Here is a 24,338-nt window from a genome sequence, read left to right on the forward strand (position 1 = left end):
ATTTTATGGCTTCATTTTGTTTCTGATAGAATGCAAAGAGATTACAATATTGGATAGTATTTATCATTTCCATCTTGTTATTCTTCAGTAATCTGAGGAAACTGCCAAATGGAACAAGTTAATTATTGAAATGGTAACATTATAAAATATGTACAATGTCTGCACAAGACTCAGCTTATCTTAGATTCAGTGAAGGTCTGAGAGCAAGCATAGTGGAGGGGCTAGATGGCATGGTACTAAATTCCAGTTTGACCTCTTGGCTGTCTGACCTAGAGCAAGTATTTCAATTTTTCTATGCTTTATTTTCCTCATTTCTAAACTCAACCTAAAATAGTACATATCTCAAAGACCCTGCCACATTTTAAAAGAGCTAGAATTTGTAGAACACTTGAGACTATTCTCAGTACTGAGTAAATACTACATACATATTTAGAAAAGTGAAAAAAAGTAAAGGAATACAGCTACCAAGACAGTATTGGAGGAAGGACAAATCTGTGCTATTATATTCTTTGTTCATTAGCTATGATAAGTGTACTTTTTGTATATTTACTGCCAAAATTAAAAATACTTCTCGCATTCTCTATTTCAGTAAAATAAAATTCCTGGAAAATTTTAAAAAGGGCCAAATGCTGCTTTGTCACTAATATTGAAGATTGCAAGAATGTAAAAAATGAATTGAAAGATTCACAGGTTTTTCAGTGTGTTTCTCCAGAATCTTTATGGTCCAAATGTTTCTTGTCAGTTCAGTTCTGCCTGACTTTCTTTGTTTTGATATAAACAGGTTGAGGAATGTGGGGCCAAGAGGTCAGCTCAAAGGGGTGAACAGCCCCCCAAAGAGGTGAATAGAATACATTGAACCTTCCTGATTATGTTTTGAAGAACACTTTCATGAAATTACAAGCTTGTAACTACATCTATTCAAGGAAAATTTCCTTGCCATTCTATAATAATTAAATCTGAAATGGGCTACAAACAACAATTCCATACAACTTTTAGGAAATGTAATATCAAACATAATTTTAGCTTTCTTACCCTTAAATAATCTCAAGAGTTCTCTTCTAAGAGGTCTGTTCTTCCTTATCAAAGATGTTCTTGGGTATCTTTTCTTCTGAATGACTCACTTTGGAATTTTCCTTCAAAAAAAAGTGAAAGAAATTAACCAGAGCAAAACAAAAGGAAGTGATTCTTGTCTGTACCCAGATCCTCTGGGTCCATGCCTTAGAAAAGGGGCTGGTTGAAAGTGGTGCCTTCATTGTGCTCTCTAAGAGATTGTATGGCCTTTGGGCAGTGATACTTTGGATGAGGGTCTATTCCATTTGGTTAAACACTTCTGAGCCATTTTGACTTACTAGTCATGTGAGTCAGATATACATTTGTACACAAAGCATACTGCATTTCATGTTTACTTGCTAGTCTCCTTTTCTTGGACTCCTTTGAAGAGACCTGCAGGGCCCTAGTGTCAAGAAACCTCCCTTCATGAGTCACTATGTTTAGCCCCAAAGGCCATATTCAGCTGAGGGACTTTCCAGCCATCCTTCTGGGACTAAGGAAGGAGGGATCAGAGATGCAACCCAAATGGGAATTAAGTCTGTTCTTCTGCTTCCTGCCTGTGCCACTCAGCATTCTGTCCCCACATTCCAGCATTACTGGAGAAGTACAACCCATTCCAGAATTAGGTAGGTTGTGTTTTCATACTTCTCGCATAGGTCATACCCTTGGCTTCTTTGTGCTCTTTGATTCTCTATTTTGTCTTCTTGATTCATCCATAAAGCTCTTGAATGCTGAAAATTTACATTTTGATTTTCGAATTGATTTTTCTGATTGTCTGGAGGTTCACTTTAATCTTGAATATTACTATTATAATTATTAATATAGATGATATTATAATAGTAATATTTAATATTAATGTGGGTCTTTATTGCCAAATGAAATGTGTTCACAGATTCATGGGTGCATCTTTACTATGCACAGTCCCTCAGTTACTTACTTAGTAATGGACACAAAGTATTCTTTAATTTTTCATCATCTTAATGAAACATTTTTATTCTATGAACATTTTCTCTCTTACCAATGAAGTACTAGAGATTTCTCAGTGTTTATACATTTCATTTAAAAAGGCTCTTGGTATACTATTGAAACAATTCTTAACTAAAAGTACCAGATAACTTGGGATTACTGAGTTTACCCTTTGACATTTTCCCTGATTAGCTAGTTAACATGTTTTAGTGACACTATTGTTTTACAAGCAGGTTTTAAAGACAGATTGTAGCTCTAAACTATATCAGAGAACTTCTTTAATGGAGAGAAGAATATATAAAATATATAGACACTATATTTACTGTATGGTTGTTTACTTCAAGATTTGGCTGTATGTGTGACTTATATCAATGGCATTTGTAAAATTGAAAGCATTCTCAAGAAATAGGAATAAAATCTCAGCTAGTTCAGGTTTCAGTGAAGCTATTCACCTTCTGAGTTCTTTGGCAGTGAGACATTTGTGGTTTCTTAAGGAAATGATATAAATTAGGATGGTTTTGTATCTTTTATCTGTAATACCAGGAAAACTGAAGGTGTTTTGTTATTTTTTTTGGAGATTTTGGAAAAGTATGAAACTTACAGCTACAGACTGATTTTGCTTTTTTACTTCTGAACATTATTTTCTGCTCTCTCTCTCTTCCCTGCAGGAAGTAACAGCTACGTACAGAGGCCATGTAAACTGTTAAGATTCTTTTTAAGTTTTAGATGAATTTATAGGTCAATGAAACAAACCATGAAATAATCATTCATTCTGAAGCTATTTTGGGAGTTGTTTAGTAATTTTAGTTGGATCATGTATATTGCTGGCTAATGGTTGCAGACGTTGGAGTGATGAGAAAGTAATTGAATTCCTTCTGTATTTTATATGAAAAAGACCATTAGTTGAAGCATAGATTTTCAATTTGGTAAATGAAATATTTAAATTTCACACTTAATTTCCTTGTATCTGCCTAGATTCCCAAGCTTAGTCTTGTAAAAGGAATATGATTTTTTAATATTTACTGTCTACTAGACATTGACTTCCTGCCCCTTATCACAAAATTACATAGATTATATCTTACTTTGTTTTTTATTTATTTTTATTATTATTTGGTCAGTCGTGGGGTTTGAACCCTGGGCTTGGGCGCTGTCTTTGCGCTCTTCAGCTCAAGGTGAGCACTCTACCACTTGAGACACAGTGCCACTTCTGGTTTTCTAGTGGTTTATTGGAGATAAGAGTCTTAGGGACTTTCCTGCCTGGACTGGCTCTCAGCCTCCTGAGTAGCTAGGATTACAGGCGTGAGCCACTGGCGCCCGGCTACTTTAATACTTATATCTGAATGCTCTCTTTTTAAAAGTGAGAGTAAATCCATACTATTTTCTCTTTGCAGTGTTGGGTGTAGGACCACGGGTCTTTCGCATGCTAAGCAAGCACTCTTAACCCCAAGCTACGACCTTAGCTCTTAAATTAGAAAATTTGAAGTCAGCCTGGAAGGTGATGAGTATTGTTGCACTCACAGAGAAGTTATTTCTACTGAAATAACTTGTAGCCAACTTTGTAGTCAACAACTATAGCAACTTGTGTTGATCATGAATGAGTATTTTATATACACTTACATGGTAGTATACAGCCTAGTAGCAACTGGGAAACTTTGCTGTTTAAAACCATATCAAAGGGCTGGGAATGTGGCTTAGTGGTAGAGTGCTTGCCTAGCATGCATGAAGCTCTGAGTTCAATTCTGCAGTACCACATACACAGAAAAAGCCGGAAGTGGCACTGTGGCTCAGTGGTAGGGCACTAGCCTTGAGCTGAAGAGCTGAGTGGTATTGCCCGGGCCAGGTTCAACTCCTACAACTGATAAAAAATACATATATTTCATTTTCCTAAGTTTATTAGTTTCTTTTTCTAATTTTGGAATGAGGATACAGAACTTACTCTTTTTTGAGATATGATTAAAAGCAAGGCAATGATAATTTTATAACGACTTTTGGCAGTGAACCTGAATCCCTAAGCTCTTAGGAAATAAAAGTTTCTGAAAACTACTCAACTTCCACTTCCCCTTGAAAGGTTGTTTAAGAACACCATGTACTTTGAGTGACTTCAAGTGGTCTTGGAATTCAAGCTAAAAGCCATTTTGAAGAAGCTTGACCTTTTTCGAACAGGTATTTTTTGAACATATGTAGTCTTCAAAGATAAGTTTCACAGAAATGACTTTGTTCTTTCATTCTTTGCCCGATTAGAATCGATTTTTATAAGAGTATTAAGGTCCACTAATTTCCTGAGATCTCCTCATACAGTTAATCTGGGCAGCCCTTAACCTTTCTGGATTAGAAATTTTAGTACTTCTCAAGCTGGAAGGGAAACACTCCAAGTCCCTGCAAGTTCAGCTGCTAATCCTGCCCTCGAACAAACAGAAGGTTATGCAGCTGAAAGTACACCCTGGGTCCTAGGAACAACATTGTCTGCTCCTCAAAGACTTTTGATGAGTTATCAAGTTGAAAGCTGGTGGGTACTTCCCCCCTTCCCCATCTTCCTGTGACATGTCCAATGTTCATCATTTATATTTGGTGCTTTTCATCTGTAGAATTCACCGTGTACATGTGTGTGTGCACACGCTGGTACTGGGGCTTGAACTAGGGGCCTCCTACTCTTATTTAGGTTTTTCACTCTACCACGTGAACCAGACCTTTGTAGTTTTAGTTTTTGCTGGTTGGTTGGAGATCAAATCTTTTGGTGTTGTCTACCTGGGCTGGTTTTGAACCAGGATCTTTAGGTTACAGGTATGAGCCACCAACCTCCATCTTACCTTTATGCTTTTAAGGTGAGAATCTGATCCTCATTTCTCAGCCACTTGAGTAGCTATGATTATAGTCTCAAGCCAATGGCACACAGCCCACACAGACATTTTTTTTTAATATAATTTTATCGTTATTGTTAAGCTGTTGTACACAGGGGTTACCATTTCATAAGTTGGGTAATGAGTGCATTTCTTTTGAACAGTGTCACCCCAAGCACAGATATTTTTAACATCCTGTTAGTAACATTCTGTTACTAAGTTCTAGCCCTTGGTAGACAGCCAGTGTTTATTAATATTTGCAGATTTTTGAACATTTTCAGAAGTAGCAGTTCGTAGCTTTAGATATACTTTGTCAAAAGCCTCAAAAGAGGCTTATTTGCACAAATTAAGAGATTTGAATTCATTTGCAATGAAAGTTCCCTAAGGTCAAAGAAGAATGCGGCTAAGTTTACAGAAACTGTCTCTACAGGTAGAGACAGTTAAGTTTCTGTCACCCAAAATATCTTTCCAGTTTTTGGGTCCTTCTACTTTATTTTGGTACTAATATTTTTTAAAGACTTGATAATTATTTACCAAATGTTTGTATGGCAACAAATGGCAACTCCATTGCTCATTAATAGAAAAACAAATTCCAACTATGTATTACAGTATTTTTATTGTTTTGTTTTATTTTTGATTGTGGGGCTGGAACTCTGGGCCTGAGCACTGCCCCTCCCCTCTTCAGCTCAAGGCAAGCGCTCTACCAGTTGAGCCACAGTGCCACTTCCGGTTTTCCGGTGGTTAATTGGAGATGAATATCAAGAACTTCACTTCCCAGTCTGGCTTTGAACCGAGATCCTCGGTAGCTAGGATCTCAGGCGTGAGCCACCAGTGCCCAGCATTTGTTTTTATTTTTTATTTTTTATTGTCTTTAAGCAGTTATACAGAAGGGTTTCAGTTCAACATGTCAGTTTGAGTACAGTTGCATCTTGATCAATAATTATTCCCATCTCTCCCAACCTCACCAATTCCTTCAATTTTCCCAGTTCCATCTTCACATATATACATTGAGTATTCTGACTGCATTCACAGTATGTTTAAATATATGTGTTTAGAGATTATGGTATATGAGTATAACTTATGTTAATAGTTTCTAGTGGATAAATTGGTCCAAATTCACATGCTTTCATATATTTTCATAGTGTTTCTTAATGATAGCAGCATATTGAGAGCCTTTGTTCTTGATTTGGTTTTAAATTTATTGACAAATTATTCAGTGTATCTTGAAGTCAATGGGTAGCTATGTGTTAAGATATTCTGATGTATATTTTTCTAACTAAGACAGATATGGTTTTTGAGACACTCTGGGGAAGAAAAGAATAAAATGAAAAAATAACTGTAACTATAGATGTGTTCAGTACTTGTTTTGAGGTCTGAGGAATTCCTCAATGCCTTTTAATTCCTATGAAAGAGTACACTGAAGTCACCTGAGCGCTTTGCATGCTGCTCATATCTGTTTTCCTGAATGTGGAGGTTGGTGTTATCAAATGCACTGAGTTGTGTAGTAAGGAATTGAGTTTAGCAGACTCACAGCAACTGATGTTTGACAATGACAAGCATAAAATTTAAGACATTGAGCAATTGTTTATTATTCCTTCTAGCTGATAGTGAGGGCTGCATGTGGAAGGACATGTCAGGGCAGAGCTTTCCCTTTCTTGTATGTACCTGGCATTTGTCACCTGTGGGGAGGAGCCTCTTGCTTAAAAGGCCATATGCCTCTGTCTGAGTCCTATGGTAACTACATCAGCCATCACAGTCTTTTAACACTTTTATATTTTTTAACGTTTTACTTGGCCTAGAATTTGGCCATTTTTATAATCTTTTACAGCAAATGATACCATATCCAAGAAGATACAGAAAAGGACTTAATGCCTTAAGATCTCTGATCTTCTCTCCCTTCTTCCCTTCCCCCTCTGCTATCTTCCTTCCTCTCCTCTTTCTCCTCTATCTTCTTTCTCTCTTCATTCCCTTTCCCCCTCTTTCTTATTTGAGAGGGTCTCACTGTGTAGGCTTGAAACTTAGAATTCTTTTTCCTCAGCCTTCTGAGTGCTGGTAGTATTGAGGTAAGCTAATACACCTAGCTATAACTCTTTTCTGTTTTTCTTTCTGGAGATTGAACCCAGGGGCACCCATACTCTAGACAAGGGCTCTATCACCAACCTACATTCCCTCCTTTCTTCAGTAGTCCCAACTTCAAGGTTGTCTCCAAAGTATAAGCTTGTAGTTAGTTATAGAGGCAAGGAAAATGAATCTGAATGATTTTATCTCTCTGATTTGAATGTCACAATTTTGTAACATTATCAGAGTGCTTGTTAATTTTTGAGTGAGCTGTAACTTCATAAAATGATCAGAGTGCTTATTAATAGTAAAGCACATATTATCAGCTGGAGGTTCTAGAAAACCCGAAAGTGGTCCTGGGGACAGTTGTGTGAGAGAGTCCTAGAGTCGTAAGTTGTAACTGCATAGCTTTGCTGACAGTGCTGTCTGAGTTGACTCCAGTGACCAGCTAACACAGCTGTAGAAAAACATTTTTAGGAAAAAAATGGGACTGATTTTTTTAATGTTTTGTGTTGCTAATGAATTCTACCTTGGGGCACCTCATACCCCCCTTCCCCCATTTATTTCTGGCAACTTGTCAAAAAATTGTCATGATAACGGTCTATGGATATTTCCTGATTCATCAATAAAGAGTATAGAAACTTTCTGGAAGCAATCTGTTCCAAGTTTAACATTTCTTTAAAATGTAGTTGTGTATAGCTTGAAAATGCAAATTTTTAACATATGGGACACGGACTAAAATTTTATGCTAAGCCTCAACAGATATACATATTTCCACAGTAAAATTTGTGGTTGTGTCCAGGCTAATTTATGTTAGGTAGGAAGAATGTGATGCAAGTTTAAGAATAAGAAGGAAGTAAACAATATAGAACTGTTTGGTTCCATAGAACTAAGATAGGTAGTTAGAAAATAATGATGTTTGCTATTCTTTAATACTTGTTTTACCTTGGGTAAAACTTTTCCTGATAAATTAGCTCATTCAAAATTGGCAGTGAAAATGTAAAGAAACAGTATCCTTTTATAATTTTTCTCTTTACCATGCATAAACACTTTTCCTTAATATGTGATCCAGAGTGTAATTTATCCTTCGGTTCATTTTTAGTTGTATAATTAGATTGCATTTGATTTGTTTCATTATTCCATTTTAATAAATGTGTCAATACCAAGATATGGTGAGTTCTTTCAAAGTGGAAAACAGCAATAAAACCACTAATTGTTGCAAACCTAGCCAACATGGGCATATGCCATTTATACCTTTAAACTATGGATCAATCATTCTATCACTAGTTAAAATATTACGCTTACTGAATCAAATTGGATATGGAATTTTTTTCTATTAGCTTCCCCTACAACCAATGCTCATTAACATATTTAAATTAAATCAATACACAAAAATGACATGTTAAAGTAGACATTTCATATTTTATAGAAGGAAGGCATTATTCCAGAAGAGAAGCAATAAAATCACTGCTTTCCTTCCAAGAATCTTGGTAGGTTGAAAACTGACCATGCTTACTAGTCTTTCAAGTCTTTTCCCTTTCCTCTCCTGTAACTGGTTTATTTATGCATCCTCAAGTAAAGTGGCTGAGCTTTCATGGTTAATTCTTGTTGCTATTGACAACCAAAGCAGCCATGCAAGAAGAAAATCCTATGAAAGGGATGAAAAAAAATCAACCTTAATAGTTCTTTCCCAAGGCTGGAGAAAAAGAAAAATACAATATGTGAGAGGCAGGTAAGTAAAGATCTGTTAGTTTAACAACTACCAACCCTGATTGCTAATTGTTCAAAAATTGTAATTTTTTTCAGATGTCTTGTCCAACACTCATTTAAATAAAAGGATACTGTCTCTAGGAACCCAAACTTAATATTGTCAAAAATTGGAATTGAAAAATTTGATTGGATGATACCAGTGTCACCAAAGGTCTGAGATATTTCACTCGGATTTCAACTATAGAAGAATAGCAGAACTTCAATTATTGGTTAATTTTTTTTGTTACAAAATGCTTTTAATAACAAAATGGTGACTAAAATATTACTATTTTAAACATGTCCTAGATTTTTTGTTTTGTTTCAGAAAGCACTGAAAGTTGAATGTGTGTAAGTCTCCGGGAATGTAACAAGTTGATAAATACCCAAGTCCAGCCTCCTTACAGAGAAAAGATCTGGAATTTCTTTTTTTGGACATTTGTTTTGCAGCTTTCTACGTCTTAAGGCAGAGAATAGCAAGGATAAGATGCCAGCTCAAAGGTTAGATGAACCTATTTCTTGAAATACTTCGGCTAATCTATGTCTTGAAGGCATAACGTCTAAATAATAACTCTCTAAAGCTATAAACAACAACACTTAACCTTAGTTGTTTTCCACTTCCATTTTTGGGGGGTGGAGGGGAGACTGTTCTCTTTAGAGATGTGTTTATTCTGTTTTTAATTATACTAAGTTAATTTTAATTCAGCTATTACAATATACGTTTCCCTTTCAGTTTATAATTCCTTTCTCTTGTTTTATAAATCTAATAAATTGACCTCCATCCTAACCTAAAGGACACTTTAAATTTTTAACATTTAAAGAAGCAAAAACACACAAAACACCCCCAAAAAACTAAGTCCACCAAATGAAATTACTAACAGCAGCCTTCTTATTTACCTGAGGGAAATGTGTTTCATATTCGTTAATTCTTCATGGAACAATTCAGGTAAGAAACATTTTTATTGTATAAAAATATACACGTTGTGTTAATAGCACATACATGTTTACATGCTATTGTTTTGCTATGTAAAGCATTCCTTGTTTGAAATATTTGGGGCAGTGAATATATACCACTTAACAAATCACCTTATGACATTTCAGTGGAAAACTTTGGTGCAGTACATGAAATTCTGATGTTCAAATGGAATTGGTTCCAAGAAGACAATGTTCTTTTGTATAACTGGTGCAAGATATTATCATATGTATCATAGAGAATGTTTTTAAAGGAGAATTTTAATAGAAAACATTTGGGATCAAAATTGATAGTACTAGAAATGAAAGTTAAGGAAACTGAGTAAGTAACACTAAAAAGAAAGGTTGGAAATTAACATAGGATCTGGGGACTGATGGGACAGAGAGAGCTGACATTACAAATTGTGTTTTTGAGGAACTTAACTTTTCTGAGTTTCCTGAGTTCATGTTGGTAACATGTAGATAACATTTGATAACATTTGGTAACATGTAGTCTTACCTTATAGGATTAAAAAATGAGGGTCCAATAAGAAAACAGGTATAGCATGTAGCTCAGGGAGTGGCTCAGGTCCCCCCAGGCCCCTCCCCACTCAATAAAATGGCTGTAGAGGTAGTGGTGCTGATGTAGAGAGTGGATGATGGAATTAAAGCCCTGATGAGCTTTAACTGTGCTTTGATTAGCTAGAGAACCACACAGGCGAGGGTGGGGGTGATGACTCCAATTCTGTGTAACTTGGAAATGGAAAGCTTTGATAAGTTATTGAATCCCAGAGCAATATCTGAGGGCATAGTTGCTTCCTTTCTGCTCTTTACTGAGCACTGATAAGCACTGTCATTGATCATTTCAATCCACATTTTGAACCATATCCAATCGACTTTAAACATAGAAGAACATGAGATTGCCACAGTATTATGGTCTGCCTTGGATGAAATAATTGTAATTTTTTGAAAAAAAATTCTTGTTTACCCTTTAGCCTCACAGTTGAAAAAAGGAGATTACTACATTAGTTTAAATCAAGGGCTGGAGAAAAATATTATCTCTATAATCCGTATATTTTTTGTCCATTTTGGTTGTTGTTGTTTTTTTATTTTGTGTCATTGTTATTTCTAGGCAAATGTTTGACTGTGAGTGAATCCTTGTAAAGAAAGGATAGCCACTTTGTGTGTCTCTGTGCAGGTTAACTGGAGTTAGAGAGTCTCCTTCAGATTTTTCTGTCCCAGCAGGCTTGGAATTATGATCCTTAGATTTCAGCCTCTTGAGTAGCTAGGATTAGAGGAGTGAGCCACCAGTATCTGGCTTCACATGTATTTAAAATAGCTCCTTGCTGCTTTCTCCTGAAAGCCATCCTAACTCTCACAGTCTCTTCTCTACCTGTTGTAACACTTGAGTGGAACCTATTTCACACTGCTCTCCATTGTGGTTTCTGGTGGACTGAAATCATTGGTTCTGCTGGAGAACACATCTTTATATCCAGTCAGTTTAGTACACTTTATTTTTCTTTGTGTCAGTCTTGGGGCTTAGACTCAAGGCCTACTAGTGCTGTCCCTGAGCTTTTTTGCTCAAAGCTAGTGTTCTATCACTTGAACCACAGTTCCACTTCAGGCTTTTTGCTGATTAATTGGAGATAAGAGTCTCAAGGACTTACCTGCCCAGGCTGGCTTTGAACTACAATCCTCAGATCTCAGACTCCTGAGTAGCAAGGATTACAAGTGTGAATCACTGGTGCCTAGCCAGTTGAGTACATTTGTAAAGAGTACATTTCTATATAAAAGGAATAAAAACTATGATAAAAATGTGATCTTAATGAATGGTTGATAGTTTCTAGGAAAGGAAGCTTCCTGGGAAAAGGTATTTGCCTGTCTTTTGACCTTATCCTATATCATGGATCTTAACTCTTTCTTAAGCTTCTAAAAAGAAGTTAGTTTACATTCTTGGAAACACAGAAGTGTAATGTGATTGTGCCATCTTTTGTTGATATTTTGCTGGCTGTTCACAACCTCCGGTAGACACTTGACTCTTTAATACAAGGATCTTTCAGGCTAACTGCCTTCTATTTAAATGGTTATTTTTGTTGCTGCTGCTGGTGTTGAATGGCCCATGTCACAGTATCCTGCCATTGCGTTCCAGACCCTCAGTTCCTCCTGCCTGTTTATGCTGCTCATCTGAGTAAAAGTCTCTTCACTTGTTATCTTTGTGAGTTTCTACTCATTCTTTAAGATTCAGCTCACAATTCCTCCTTGCCTCTGTTCCACTCCTTCCCTGTAACGGAATTCTGTCTTCTGTATTCTTTTAATACATTATACACCTGTCATGGCTGTCCTTGTCAGAAGAATTCCAGAAGAGGTATTGTGTATTTAAAGAAATGGATTTAAACCCCACAAATATGTAGCATGAGGTATGCTTGTATAAATATCAACATGTGTATATATAGTTCATGATAGAAGTATACAAGAGGCGGGGCTGGGAAGGTGGCTCAGTGGTAGAGCGCTTGCCTTGCATGCCTGAGGCCCTGGGTTCGATTCCTCAGCACCACATAAGCAGAAAAAGCCAGAAGTGGTGCTGTGGCTCAAGTGGTAGGGTGCTAGCCTTGAGCTGAAGAGCTGAGGGACAGCGCCCAGGCCCAGAGTTCAGGCCCCATGACCAGACCAAAAAAAAAAAAAAAAAAGAAGTATACAAGAGGCTTATGAAATCACCAGGGAGAACAATACACTCTATACAAGGAGCTAAAGCATACCTTGGTATGGTAATGGTTGACATAAGTATTGAAACCTGACTAGATGCAATTCCAGTTGAGAAGGGGACAAGTGGCATTCCCTCTGACTGTGTGGAGGTATCAGAGAGGGTTACTTCCTGTCAATTACAGATTAGCTGGTATGTACTTGTGATTCGAGATGAGGCTGGCTGATAGGCAGTAGTCAGATCATTAAATGTAGTACTGAATGTCATCCTAAGCATTGAGGATGATGAGCAGGCATTGGCGGCTCATGCTTGTATTCCCAGCTACTCAGATGGTCAGCCTAGGTAGGTAAGTCCATAAGAGTCTTATCTCAAGTTAACCACCAACAAGCTGAGATGTGACTCAAGTGTCCAGGCTCTGAGTAAAGTCCTGTGTGTGTACACACACACACACACACACACACACACACTCTCTCTCTCTCTCTCTCTCTCTCTCTCTCTCTCTCTCTCTCTCAACATCTCTTATTTAGGTCCTTCCTCCCTCTCTCCCTCTCCTTCCTTTCTTCCTTCCCTCCTTCCCTCCCTCCTTCTCTTCCTCCCTCCCTCCTTCCTTCCTTCTTTCCTTCCTGCCTTCCCCCTCTTCCTCCTTCCCTCCTTCCCTCCTTCCTTCCTTCCTTCCTTCCTTCCTTCCTTCTTTCCTTCCTTCCTTCCTTCCTTCCTTCCTTCCTTCCTTCCTTCCTTCCTTCCTTCCTTCCTTCCTTCCTTCTTTCCTTCCTCTCTCTCTCCCTCCCTCCCTAGCCCCCCTCCCTCCCTCCCTTCTTCACTGCAACTTTTGTTTCATGAGAATGTAATTTAAATAGGTTTAATTACCATTCTCTACCCTTTTTATCTCTGTGTGTATGTGTGTGTACATACATACATACATACATACATACATATGTGCACATGTGTACTGGTGCTTAAACTTAGAGCCCTGGGCATTGCACCTTAGTTTTTTACTCAAGGTTAATGATCTATCACTTGAACCCCAGATCCATGTCCAGATTTTTGTTGGTTAACTTGAGATAAGAGTGTCATGGACTTTCCTGCCCAGGCTGGATTTGAACTGTGATCCTCATATCTCAGCCTCCTGAGTAGGATTACAAGCAAAGGCCACCAATGTCAGTTCCTTTCTCCTTTTCTGCTTATTATTTTGCTCTAACCCTACTCTCCTCTTTTCCAAATTCCCTCAAATTGCTGAGGTTGCTCTGCTCTGTTTCAGAACACCAGAGGAGCTGGTAGTGTGAGCTTGGATTTCATTTTCTGTGCTTTCCATGTGGGCTGGTGAAACATCTGCTCACTTCTGCCTTATTTGGATGCCTTAAGGATAAATTCAGTCAGCCATGTGAAATGGTTTGCAGTTTTGTTCATGAAGCATTTAGTGGGCAGCCTATGATAATGGTCCAAAGCACTTTAATTTTCTCTCTCTCTCTCTCTCTCTCTCTCTCTCTCTCTCTCTCTCTCTCTCTCTCTCTCTCTCTCTCTCTCTCTCTCTCTCTCTCTCCCTCCCTCTTTCTCTCTCCCTCCCTCTCTCTCTCTCCCTCCCTCCCTCCCTCCCTCCCTCCCTCCCTCTCCCCCTTCGCCCTTCCTCACTTTCGCTACAGCAGGACTGTGAATTTGACCATCATAGAATCAACACAGAATTTTGACCCTAGATTTGGATGAGCTAGAATTTGACACTAGAATTTGGGGGAAGCTGAATTGTCCTGTTATAGAGATATTGAACAGTAAAATATCCAATGTCTTGTTCTGTGTGTAAGATGTGTTGTCCTAAGGCCCTTTCCACTGGATGCCAATAAAACTCTGCCCCTGCTCCCAGGGCCTATTAATAGAGGAGTGAGCTATTTCATGCTGCTTTTAGCCACTTGTGCTCTTTGAAAAAGATATTCTCATTGTTTGTTTTTCTTAAGTGAATCTAGCCCCTGAATTCTGTGGTGCTAGTTGGATGTACTGTTTGTTTGTTGTGTGTATGTATGTATGCATGCATGCATGCGTGTGTATGTATGTATGCATCCATGTATGTATGTATGTATGCATCCATGTATGTATGTATATGTGTGCATGCATGTATGTATGTGTGTATGTATGCATGCATGCATGCGTGTGTATGTATGTATGCAACCATGTATGTATGCATCCATGTATGTATGTGTGCATGCATGTGTGTATGTATGTATGTATGTATGTATGTATCTATCTATCTATCTAATCTATTCATTCTTCTACCCTACCACTGCTTACTTCTCTGTCACTTTATTTTTAAAGCAAGATAACCTGGGAGACAAGGTTCTTTTATTGTTTTCCCCCAAACTGGGCACTGAACTCAGAGCCTCACACTTTTGCTTGGCTTTCTCACGAAGGGCTCACACTCTACCATTTGAGCCATACTTCCACTCCCAGCATTTTGCTTCTTAATTGGAGATAAGTATCTCTTGGACTTTCCTGCCTGTGCTGGCTTTTAACCAGAATCCTCTGCTCTCAGCCTCCTGGGATTATAGTCATGAGGCACCAACACCTGGCAAGACAAGGTTCTTTATTTATGCTTTTAGTAGTACTGTACCTGAAAACAACATTATGTAAATTGAGAAATCTACAAAAGATTCTTAGAATTTTGAAGACTTTTTATTTATGTGAAGAAATGCCTCCTCAAGTTATGAATAGTGCCTGAGGTTGAGTTGGCTTTTTCCTTGTCACTTTCTTGACTCCCTAACTCAGGCTTTTCAATATGTTCTTGTTTTCAAACTTCGGCAATTGCATTCCAGTGTGATTAGCTTACTTATAAAACACTGTAGAATGGGTGTTGGAGTTCACTTTTTCCATAGCTAATTTGATCACTTAGTACTTATATCTGAGGTAGAAAACACTGTGCAGTTCCTAGAAACATCTGTTAGGATTTTTTTTTCCGAGTAGAATTTTGGATTGTAGGCAAATAGAAGTTTGGACATGTGATATGAAGGGCTATGTTTGGTTTGCCAGTTGAGACTTGTTTCTTTTTCTAGTTAAAACAATGACATAAAGGTTACATTAAGGGCATCTTGGAGATTATGCTACAGGAATGTTAGGAAGTTTAGAATTTGGTTTATCTATTTGGGCTTAGTTCTGGTAACTGGTTTTGGAAATCAAAACAAAACTGTCATATCTGTGAGCTTAGCTTGGCCTTTAGTTACTGAGCTAGTGATAGTGGGCCATCAATATGGCCCAAATCTCTGATTTCTCTGATTAAGCCAAGAAACAATTTGCTTTTTCTGATTAATTTATGGCAATCACAGGCACATTGTTTCTTCCAAATTTAGAGTATCATCTATAGTTGATGTTTTTAGAAGTGTACTACTAAACAAGAATAGATCATCTTTTTAATTTTTTTTTCTATTTAAGGGCAGGTGAATGACCTTCTGTTCACAGAGAAATGCTTACAAGGGTTGATTTTGCTGGTTTCTAAGAGCCATGTTACAATCAAATTACTTATTAGAAGGAAGGCCAGTTTACCCCAAAGTTAGGAGCCATTTTTCTATGGTTTAAAATAGGTATGCATCTTTTCTAATGTAGTTAGTTAGCTGTAGAAATGAAGTTCCTTTATACTCCCATGGGGGTATGGTATGTATTGTAGATATAAAATAAATTTGATGAATTCTATTTCTATACTTGGACCTTTTTATAGTAAATATAGGTACATATATATGTTTATGAAAAATATGATACACACACACATATATATATATAAGTGTGTATATATATATATATATATATATATATATATATTATATCCATGGTGTGAGCATGTATACACACACACACACACACACACACTTTGTTGGCTTGCTAATACATAGATTAAGTCCAGATTTTACAGCCTAGTGCTCAAAGATACTTGGCTGGGTATAACAATGGCACAAAGAATTCAGAGTAACATTATGCCTCTTGCTGCTCTTTGCATTCTCAGGATCGTCTCATGATCATGAAATACCACTGTAGTTCAGCCATGCCTTTTGAGTTCTAGATAGAAATCCAGAGGCAAGCATATAGGTCAGCCCCCTCCCCTGTCAGTACCATCCCAAAGATCCCACCTGATTACTTCTGCTTACATGTAAATTAGCTGGAATTTAGTCATTTGACTACTTGTAGCTACCAGGGAGGATAGGAAATGTAGTTTCCCATTGCTAATGAATTCTGCACTAAAGAAAAAAGTATAAAAATACTAAAGTCATTGTGTATTAAAGCAGGAAAAAAGGGAAAGATCGATATTGGTAAAGATCCAAAGAATTCAGCTGGGCTTTTATGATCTATCTCAATCTCCTTTTGATACATTTGCTGTTGGAATCACTTTATAGCACAGCCCACAGACACTTTGCACTCACCAGAAGCCCCTTCACTTCTCCCCCTCCCATTTTGCTCATATTCTGGAAGGTTTTCCTTCTAAGCCCAGCTGCCTCTTACCTCTAACACTCGCTCAGCTCACAGGTCTCAGCTGAGGCCTCTCCAGCATCTGTAGCTGTAATTACCCACACTTCTTTGTTCCTTTATCTCTCCTACCTTGTCACAGATGAAACTAAATTAGCTACACACTTTATTTTTCATTACTTCTGTGACTCTCCCCACATTTGTCTAGCATAATACATCATACATGATAAGTATTCCATATATATTTACCGAATTTTATCTCTGATATAAAGACAACAAGATAATAAGAGAAAGCCCTTTGTGCAAAATTTTACAAAGTTTCCCATTTCTAGGAAGAAACTAACTACTCAGCATTGTGAATAACCATTGGCCAATCTATAATTATTGGTTATTTCAATGAAGACTCTGCAGTTAGCAGTTTGCTTTAAAATACTGAAGACACATTAACAGGCTTGACCTCTTGGAATGTGTGTATTTGCTGTGCCCAAGATTAGAGCACTCTGCTGAGAACAAATAACAAGAAAAGGAGGGAGAACTAAAAACAAAACTCTTTAGTTACCAGAGCACACCTGATAAATAGATGGACATAGAGCTAGTCAGGGGTCAGAGGGCAAGAAAGCCTGGGGAGGGGATCATCTTTGTTGCACAAAGTGTTCTAAATGCACTTATTCATGCTTTTAAGTGATATATTCTGAGCTACTTTTTCGTGTTTGTAGAAAGATTTCTAAATCCCAGTTATTCTAAAGGACTATAATACCGTGACTTATAGCTAATAAAATTTAAGGTATCTATTTCATTTTTCAAAATATGGCGTTCTGAGTACCTCAGTGTTATTTAATTATTCAAGTTGCATTCATATATTTATGTATTATCCTTTTTAAAGATTAGAATGTTACATATAGAGTAGTTGTTTCTGTAACTTACTTTAAACATCTGTCCATAGTATAAACCATCTTCCATGTGTCTAATCCACTGTAGGTGATATTGGAGCCCCTCTGAGACAGCTCATTTCTTCTCACAAAACTGAATACAATTCCTTCCTTTTAAATGCCAAGTCCAAAATCTGATCTTAAGGGTTTTCCAACTTCATCTCTCTATCAGGTACTCTGTTCATCCTTTTTGCAAGCCTTTTAGTCAAATACTTCTGGAGCTTCTATATCTTAAGCATTTGTAGGGACTTGGGGTAAGTTGGTGGAACAGACAGGAAGTAAAATTACCACATAATTTTGTAAATGTAAGGGAGGCTTAGTGAGTGTTGAGTGAAGGGACTTAGAAAACAATATAACACCTATAGTGAACTTGCAAGACTTTCAAAGGAAAGGAAAGATGGAGGAAATTGGGAGCACATCCCAGGATGGAGGCTGGCATGGCTGATAGGAGAAGGAGCAAGTGTTCTAAAGCTTTGAAACATTTGGCCATGGTGAACTCCTACTCTCTGAGTCTTCAAAGGCCTATCAGCTTTTCACCGAAGCGCGTCTCCTCCTGTCATCAACACAAACCATGCCTCCCTCATGTCTGATGTGAATGATTTCATTTGTCTTTAAACTCCCTTTTCTGCCTCTAGATGTTTTTCCATCCATTCTGAATATAATTATGCTGATATTCCCAGAGCTTTCATTTTGATCCACTAATTCTTCTGATGATGATAAACTTAAAAAGCATTTCCTGCATAGGAACTGTATATTAACATTTGAAACTTCCGGAGCAGGATCTTCTGATATCACCCTCCCATCAGCATTTATCCACCCTTTTACCCATACAAGTCTCTTGTGTGACCTCTGACTTATCTATGATCAACTATGCTAAGTAATTTACTTCTCCTCCAGTAACAGTTCCTTTCTGTGTCTGCATGCTTCATGGTCTAACACAAGTATCTTAGACTTTGTGCACAAATCCAGATGGATTTGCTTATGGGGTGATTTCTTCATAAATTTCATATGTGCTACCCATTTTGCTAATAAATATTGCCTTGAATTGAAAGCATCTTTTGTTTTTATCTAGATTGCAAACCTGTAATCTAGATAAATCAGGAACCATACTGTGCAATTATCTCTTTTTTGTTTATTGTGGTATCTGGCATAATGTAATGAACATATATATCTAGTGCAGGACCAAGCCAAATTTCCCAGTCTTGCTGCCAGTGAGGCTTGGATCATTTGTTCTGGAGACAGCTGAGCACTGCAGTATGTTGAGCAGCATCTGCATCTCCACCCACTAGCCACTGGCATCGCTCCCCATTGTAACAACCAAAAATGGCTCCAGAAATTGCCAAATGTCTTCAAAACACAGGACCATGTCCAGTAGAGAATGAGTAGCTTAAAATAAAAGGACTAAGGTGACATACAGTAATTTGAGATCCTGAGGGAAGTGTAGAAGATAGAGTACATGTTGAACTGAGACCTTTCTGTGTGCTCTGGTAAGCCACAGAAAGCTGTTACAAACTGAAGAGCCCTTGTAGTACATTTTAGGATGAAGACCAAGACAGTGAAAACAATATTTCACTTTGAATCATTTTGTACTTGGAATATGATTTCGAAGAATATGTTTTATTAATTGAATATATATGTAATACATATATGTATCTTTACATATCAATTTTAAAGCTTTAAATTTTAAAGCTTTAAATTTTAGGTATATATAGTTATATAATCATAAACACATGCATATATATGTATATGCAAATATATATGTATATATAATTTCGTGTAAGTGTGTTTTGCTGATGATCCAACCCAGGGCCTTTCCTGCATGCTAGACAAGTACTCTATTACTGAGCCACATCCCCAGCCCAGACATTTATCTTAATTTCATGTGCTCTCAGTATCTTTGAGCAAGGAACTACTTTTTAGAAGTATATTTGATAGAATGAGTTTGAGATTCTATGTGCAGGTTATTGTAAAGTTCTAACTGTTGACAAATATCAATTAGGATTGTGCATAGTTTTGTCTTTATAAATCGTCTTGTTCATTTTTTATACGCAAGTGATATCTACACCAAACATCCACATAAACACATATATGCTATGTTTGTGTGTACTGTATGCAGGTTCTGTAGGAAATAAGGACTTTATATCTTTCTGCCATTCCATTGTAAGTTCATTTTTTTTCTTTAATTACCACATAGATGATAGCATGAATGCTTTATGGGTCTCATGATGCTGACCTAAATATAATGTACAATATCCTTTTTCCACAGCTGTGTGCCAACCTCAGTGCAAACATGGAGAATGTATTGGGCCAAACAAGTGCAAGTGTCATCCTGGCTATGCTGGAAAAACCTGCAACCAAGGTAGGAAGACACCTGCAAATCATCTCAAACCTTGATTCTTGACATAAAGTTTTACATTCTCATTCCAGTCGAGCTATTTTTCCCAGATATGTGAGCTGCCACTTTTTGGTTCATAATTTTATAAAATACTCAAAAGTAATTGAATGTTGGTATGCCCCTTTATTCTCTAACACCAATTAAAATGTGTTTTGAAGAGGAGCCTCGTTTTATCTGCAGTGGTAGGATTCTTACCACTCATTGGGCTTGTTCTTCTACTAAGGAGTTGGGTCCTCTTTGGCAACTTCAGACTCAGTTTGTGCTCCCTTTGAATACTGAACTCAGGGCATTTGACTTAAAATTTGGTGATCACTTCCAATAGCAAGCCCATTGACAATGTGGAAGAGTTAGGAATACTCCTCTGAGATTAACTTAAGAAACAACTTTGAAGAATCAACATCAGTTGCTTATATAAGCAAACTTGTATCTGATACAGTCTCATAGGAATTTTATATGTATTATCTATTTTTATCATCATAAACCACTAGACAGTAGGCCTTATTATAAACAAGGAATAAATAATTTATCAATTGTTTTGTCTTTTTCAGTTGAAGAGATTAAAGCTTTTGGATAATATCTTGGTCAGTTTCACAGAATTAGCTGGTAAAAGAACTGATGTGTCAACTTAAATTTACTGTTTGTGAAATCCATAGCCTTGCTATCATATTAGTTTGTGATGTAGAAAATACAACTGGAAATGTGACCCCCTGACTTTTCTAACAAGTCAGATTAATTTTGCTCATGAATTTCAACTATTAGGTATAAAAAAAGCTAGAAATAAAGGAAAGTTAGCTTTAGATTTTATAACTTGAAGAAAAAGATGTGTTGTTATTATAAAGGTGGGGTTATATAGGGGTTACAGTTTCATAAGTCAGGTAACCAAATTTTTTTAAAAAATAAAATCATATTTTCTGTCACTTTTAAATGTCAGATGAAGTGGATGATGTGAGATCTCTCCTCTCTCTCTCTCTCTCTCTCTCTCTCTCTCTCTCTCTCTCTCTCTCTCTGTTTCTCTCTCTCTCTCTCACACACATAGGCACATGAGTTCATTTCAACATTTCCTCTAATGTAAACAATGTATTCCAATATATTCAAATCAAACTCATCTATTCTATTACTTTCCCCACCCTGTTTCTCCTTTATTTTGTTTTTATTAGCTTCCATTAGTTATACAGAGAGGAATATCATGGTTACATTGCCACATTTTTACAACATAGTTCATCCAGTCTCATCTTCTTTAGTACTCTCCATTCTGCCCTAGCCCCCTTCTTAAAATAATTTCAAGAAGTCTCATTGTTCTATTTTTATTTATTCAAATAATCTACGTGGACAGTAGTCATTCTCACCATCTTCCTTAGCCTCCCTATTGACATTTTAAATATAAATAATTATTCATTAGATGAAATCTATGCTACCCAAATGTGACATATTCCAGTAGTAGGAGAAGCTATTATTTTAAAATATGTTCTAATCTGTTATTTTTTGTGTTTGTTTTTTTTTTGGGGGGGGGGGTTCGATTGTGGGGCCTGAAATCTAGGCCTGGGCGCTGTCCCTCAGCTCTTCAGCTCAAGGCTAGCGCTCTACCACTTGAGCCACAGCGCCACTTCTGGCTTTTTTTTTCTGCTTATGTGGTGCTGAAGAATCGAACCCAGGGCCTCATGCATGCAAGGCAAGGGCTCTACCACTGAGCCACCTTCCCAGCCCCAACTTGAGTTTCTTTTATATCACCAACATCATCATCATCATCATCATCATCATCATCATCATCATCATCATCATCATCATCATCATCATCATCATCATCTCTAGACCTGGAGCTTGAACTCAGGGCCTGGGCACTGTCCCTGAACCTCTTTGTACTCAAGGCTAGTGCTCTATTACTTGAGCTACAGTGTCTCTTGAGGCTTTTTCTGAGTAGTTTATTGAAGACAAGAATCTCACAGACTTTTTTCTGCCCAGGCTAGCTTTGAACCATGCATGATCCTTAAATCTCAGCCTCCTGATTACCTAGGATTAACTAGGATTATAGGTATGAGCCACTGGCGCCTAGCCGTTTCTTTCTATCTTATGACACTCTATTTTTAACTTGGAATTAATCAAATGAACATGGTAGTCTCTGGAATAAGTAGTGTTTTTTATTATCTCAGTTTAATCTTCTAAAAATCCATTTTATCTTTTTTTCTCAGCCTAAGTTTATATTAAAACCTAGTGTATTTTTTAAAGTGGTACATAAAAACCATCAGAGGTTTCATGAATGTTTTGACACTATAAAACCTGATGTATTAATACCGAGAACTTATATTAAAGAAGGCTATTAAATAGTCACGTTTGGAGATGACAGAAAACTTACTTAAATTTATTTACAGGAGCTATATTAATTCTACACAAACACTAAAGTTATTATTGGAACAAGGCTTCATCACTCAGCATATCTTCTTCTCAGAAAACCAACTCTTATTCCTGTAGCACATTTCTATTTTTCTATTAGAAAAGAAAATAGAGCTGGGCGCCAGTGGCTCACGCCTATAATCCTAGCCACTCAGGGAGGCTGAGATCTGAGGATTGCGGTTCAAAGCCAACCCTGGCAGAAAAGTTCATGAGAGTCTTATCTCCAATAAACCATTCAGAAAACTGGAAGTGGTGCTGTGGCTCAAGTGGTAGGGTGCTAGCCTTGAGCTAAAGAGCTGAGGGACAGCGCCCAGGCCCAGAGTTCAAGCCCCACAACCGACCAAAAAAAAAAAAAAAGAAAGAAAGAAAGAAAAGAAAAGAAAACAGAATATTCTAAGTCAAAACCTTGCCTCCCAACCCTTATTCCTTAGGGAGAAAAGGGTTTTTATTAGTAACCAAATGACTTTAAAATCTGCACCAATAGTGGTAACATTATTGGTAATTTCAAGTCCAGTCTTGAAAACACAATCCCAAGTTAAAACACCCTCACGTGTTTTAATCATCCATTACAAAACAAGCAATTGTGGCATGTTTCTGATGGGAAAGCCCATGCATCCTTTCCTGGGTTTCTGAAAACCATTTCTGTGTAACTTTCATAGGCAAAATGCATATTAAGTATTTGTGAACTGAATGAATGATTTGTATCCTGGTTGTTGGCGCTAAATACCATTGGAACTTGAGAGGGTTCCATGGAACTGTCTGGTGCCAGAGCTCTGACAGTCTCTGGATTCATAGGCTGGGGAAGCCCTGCAAGGTGGAGGGTGGCTGTGGTGAATGACTTGAGTGTTGACCTTGCTGAGAGACCATAAACGTTGTCACAGCAAATTGTCCATGGCTACTATATAACAAATTACATCAGACTTTTTTTTTTGTTTTATCTAGACCCTTATGTTTTTAATAAAGTAGAAAACATGCCTCAGAGATATGGACAGTCAAACAGAATATGTTTTCTGCAGGATGAAAATGTCAAGAAGCTGTGAATTGGAAATGATTTCCTAGAAGGGGAAATTAGCTTTTGATTAAAAATAGGTTTGGGTAGAAGGCAAGTATTTGCTGAGAATGTTTCTGCTAGTTACATACTTTTAACTGCTAACCCTGGAGAAACATAGTTGGCAGAGAACACCGCTTAAATAAATGACAAGTGTCTATCCAGTGCTTTGAGAACTGCCAGGGGCATTGCCAGAGTAGGAGGGCAAGCCACACTTTGCAGCTGGCTTTATTTAATAGCTTTGCCACAGGCTTAGGCTTCTCTTGGGGACTTTGTTTTCCCTGAGTCAGTTCTGGGTCTGTTATGCTAAGATCAGATATAAAGTCATAGTTTTGGACTAGACATTACTCTGTCAGGCCCATGATACCTTTCAAAGTAGATGAAAATCTACTCCAACTTGGAGAGATGATTGTTAATCATTTGTTTCCTGCTTTACATTTTCTGGTAATTTTATTTACCATCTCTACCCATATAAATGTCTTCTCCTTCCAAAAAATGTGACTACTGCTATGGATAATAATCTTTTTGTAACTTTCTCACTGGGGGCTTATTTTTAGCATGAAATATACCATTATGTAGTTTTAGAAATAAATCGATTTTCTGAATTTGCCACATATTTAACAAGGATTCCTAAAGAAACAATTTATAAATATCAATTACTAATGTTTTCACATAGTTTGTTTCGCATGTTTCTTACGTTTTCTTAGTTACTCATTCTAAGAGAAGAATCAGTATTTGGTAGCATAGAATCAGACATTACATTTTGTTGTACTCATCACATCCAAAATTTGACTGTTTTAGTGGTACAACTTCAAGTGTCTTACCCTAACTTTAG

At 37.2% G+C, this 24,338-nt stretch overlaps 1 protein-coding gene across 5 annotated transcripts in view; it reads left to right on the top strand.

Moving 5' to 3' along the window:
• Nucleotides 1–24,338, top strand: part of Npnt (nephronectin) — a 62,296-nt gene that overhangs the window by 4,318 nt on the left and 33,640 nt on the right. For 3 of the 5 annotated variants that reach the window (XM_070022401.1, XM_070022397.1, XM_070022399.1), the window contains exons 3-4: nt 9,108–9,158; nt 19,939–20,031. In XM_070022401.1, coding sequence (XP_069878502.1) covers nt 9,108–9,158; nt 19,939–20,031 — 144 coding nt within the window. The remainder of the gene's footprint in view (nt 1–9,107; nt 9,159–19,938; nt 20,032–24,338) is intronic. The other 2 variants (XM_070022398.1, XM_070022400.1) reach the window with 1 other exon arrangement.

Source organism: Dipodomys merriami, unplaced genomic scaffold, assembly GCF_024711535.1.
Source record: "Dipodomys merriami isolate MVZ:Mamm:240054 unplaced genomic scaffold, mDipMer1.0.p SCAF_15, whole genome shotgun sequence".
Taxonomy (NCBI): Eukaryota; Metazoa; Chordata; class Mammalia; order Rodentia; family Heteromyidae; genus Dipodomys; species Dipodomys merriami.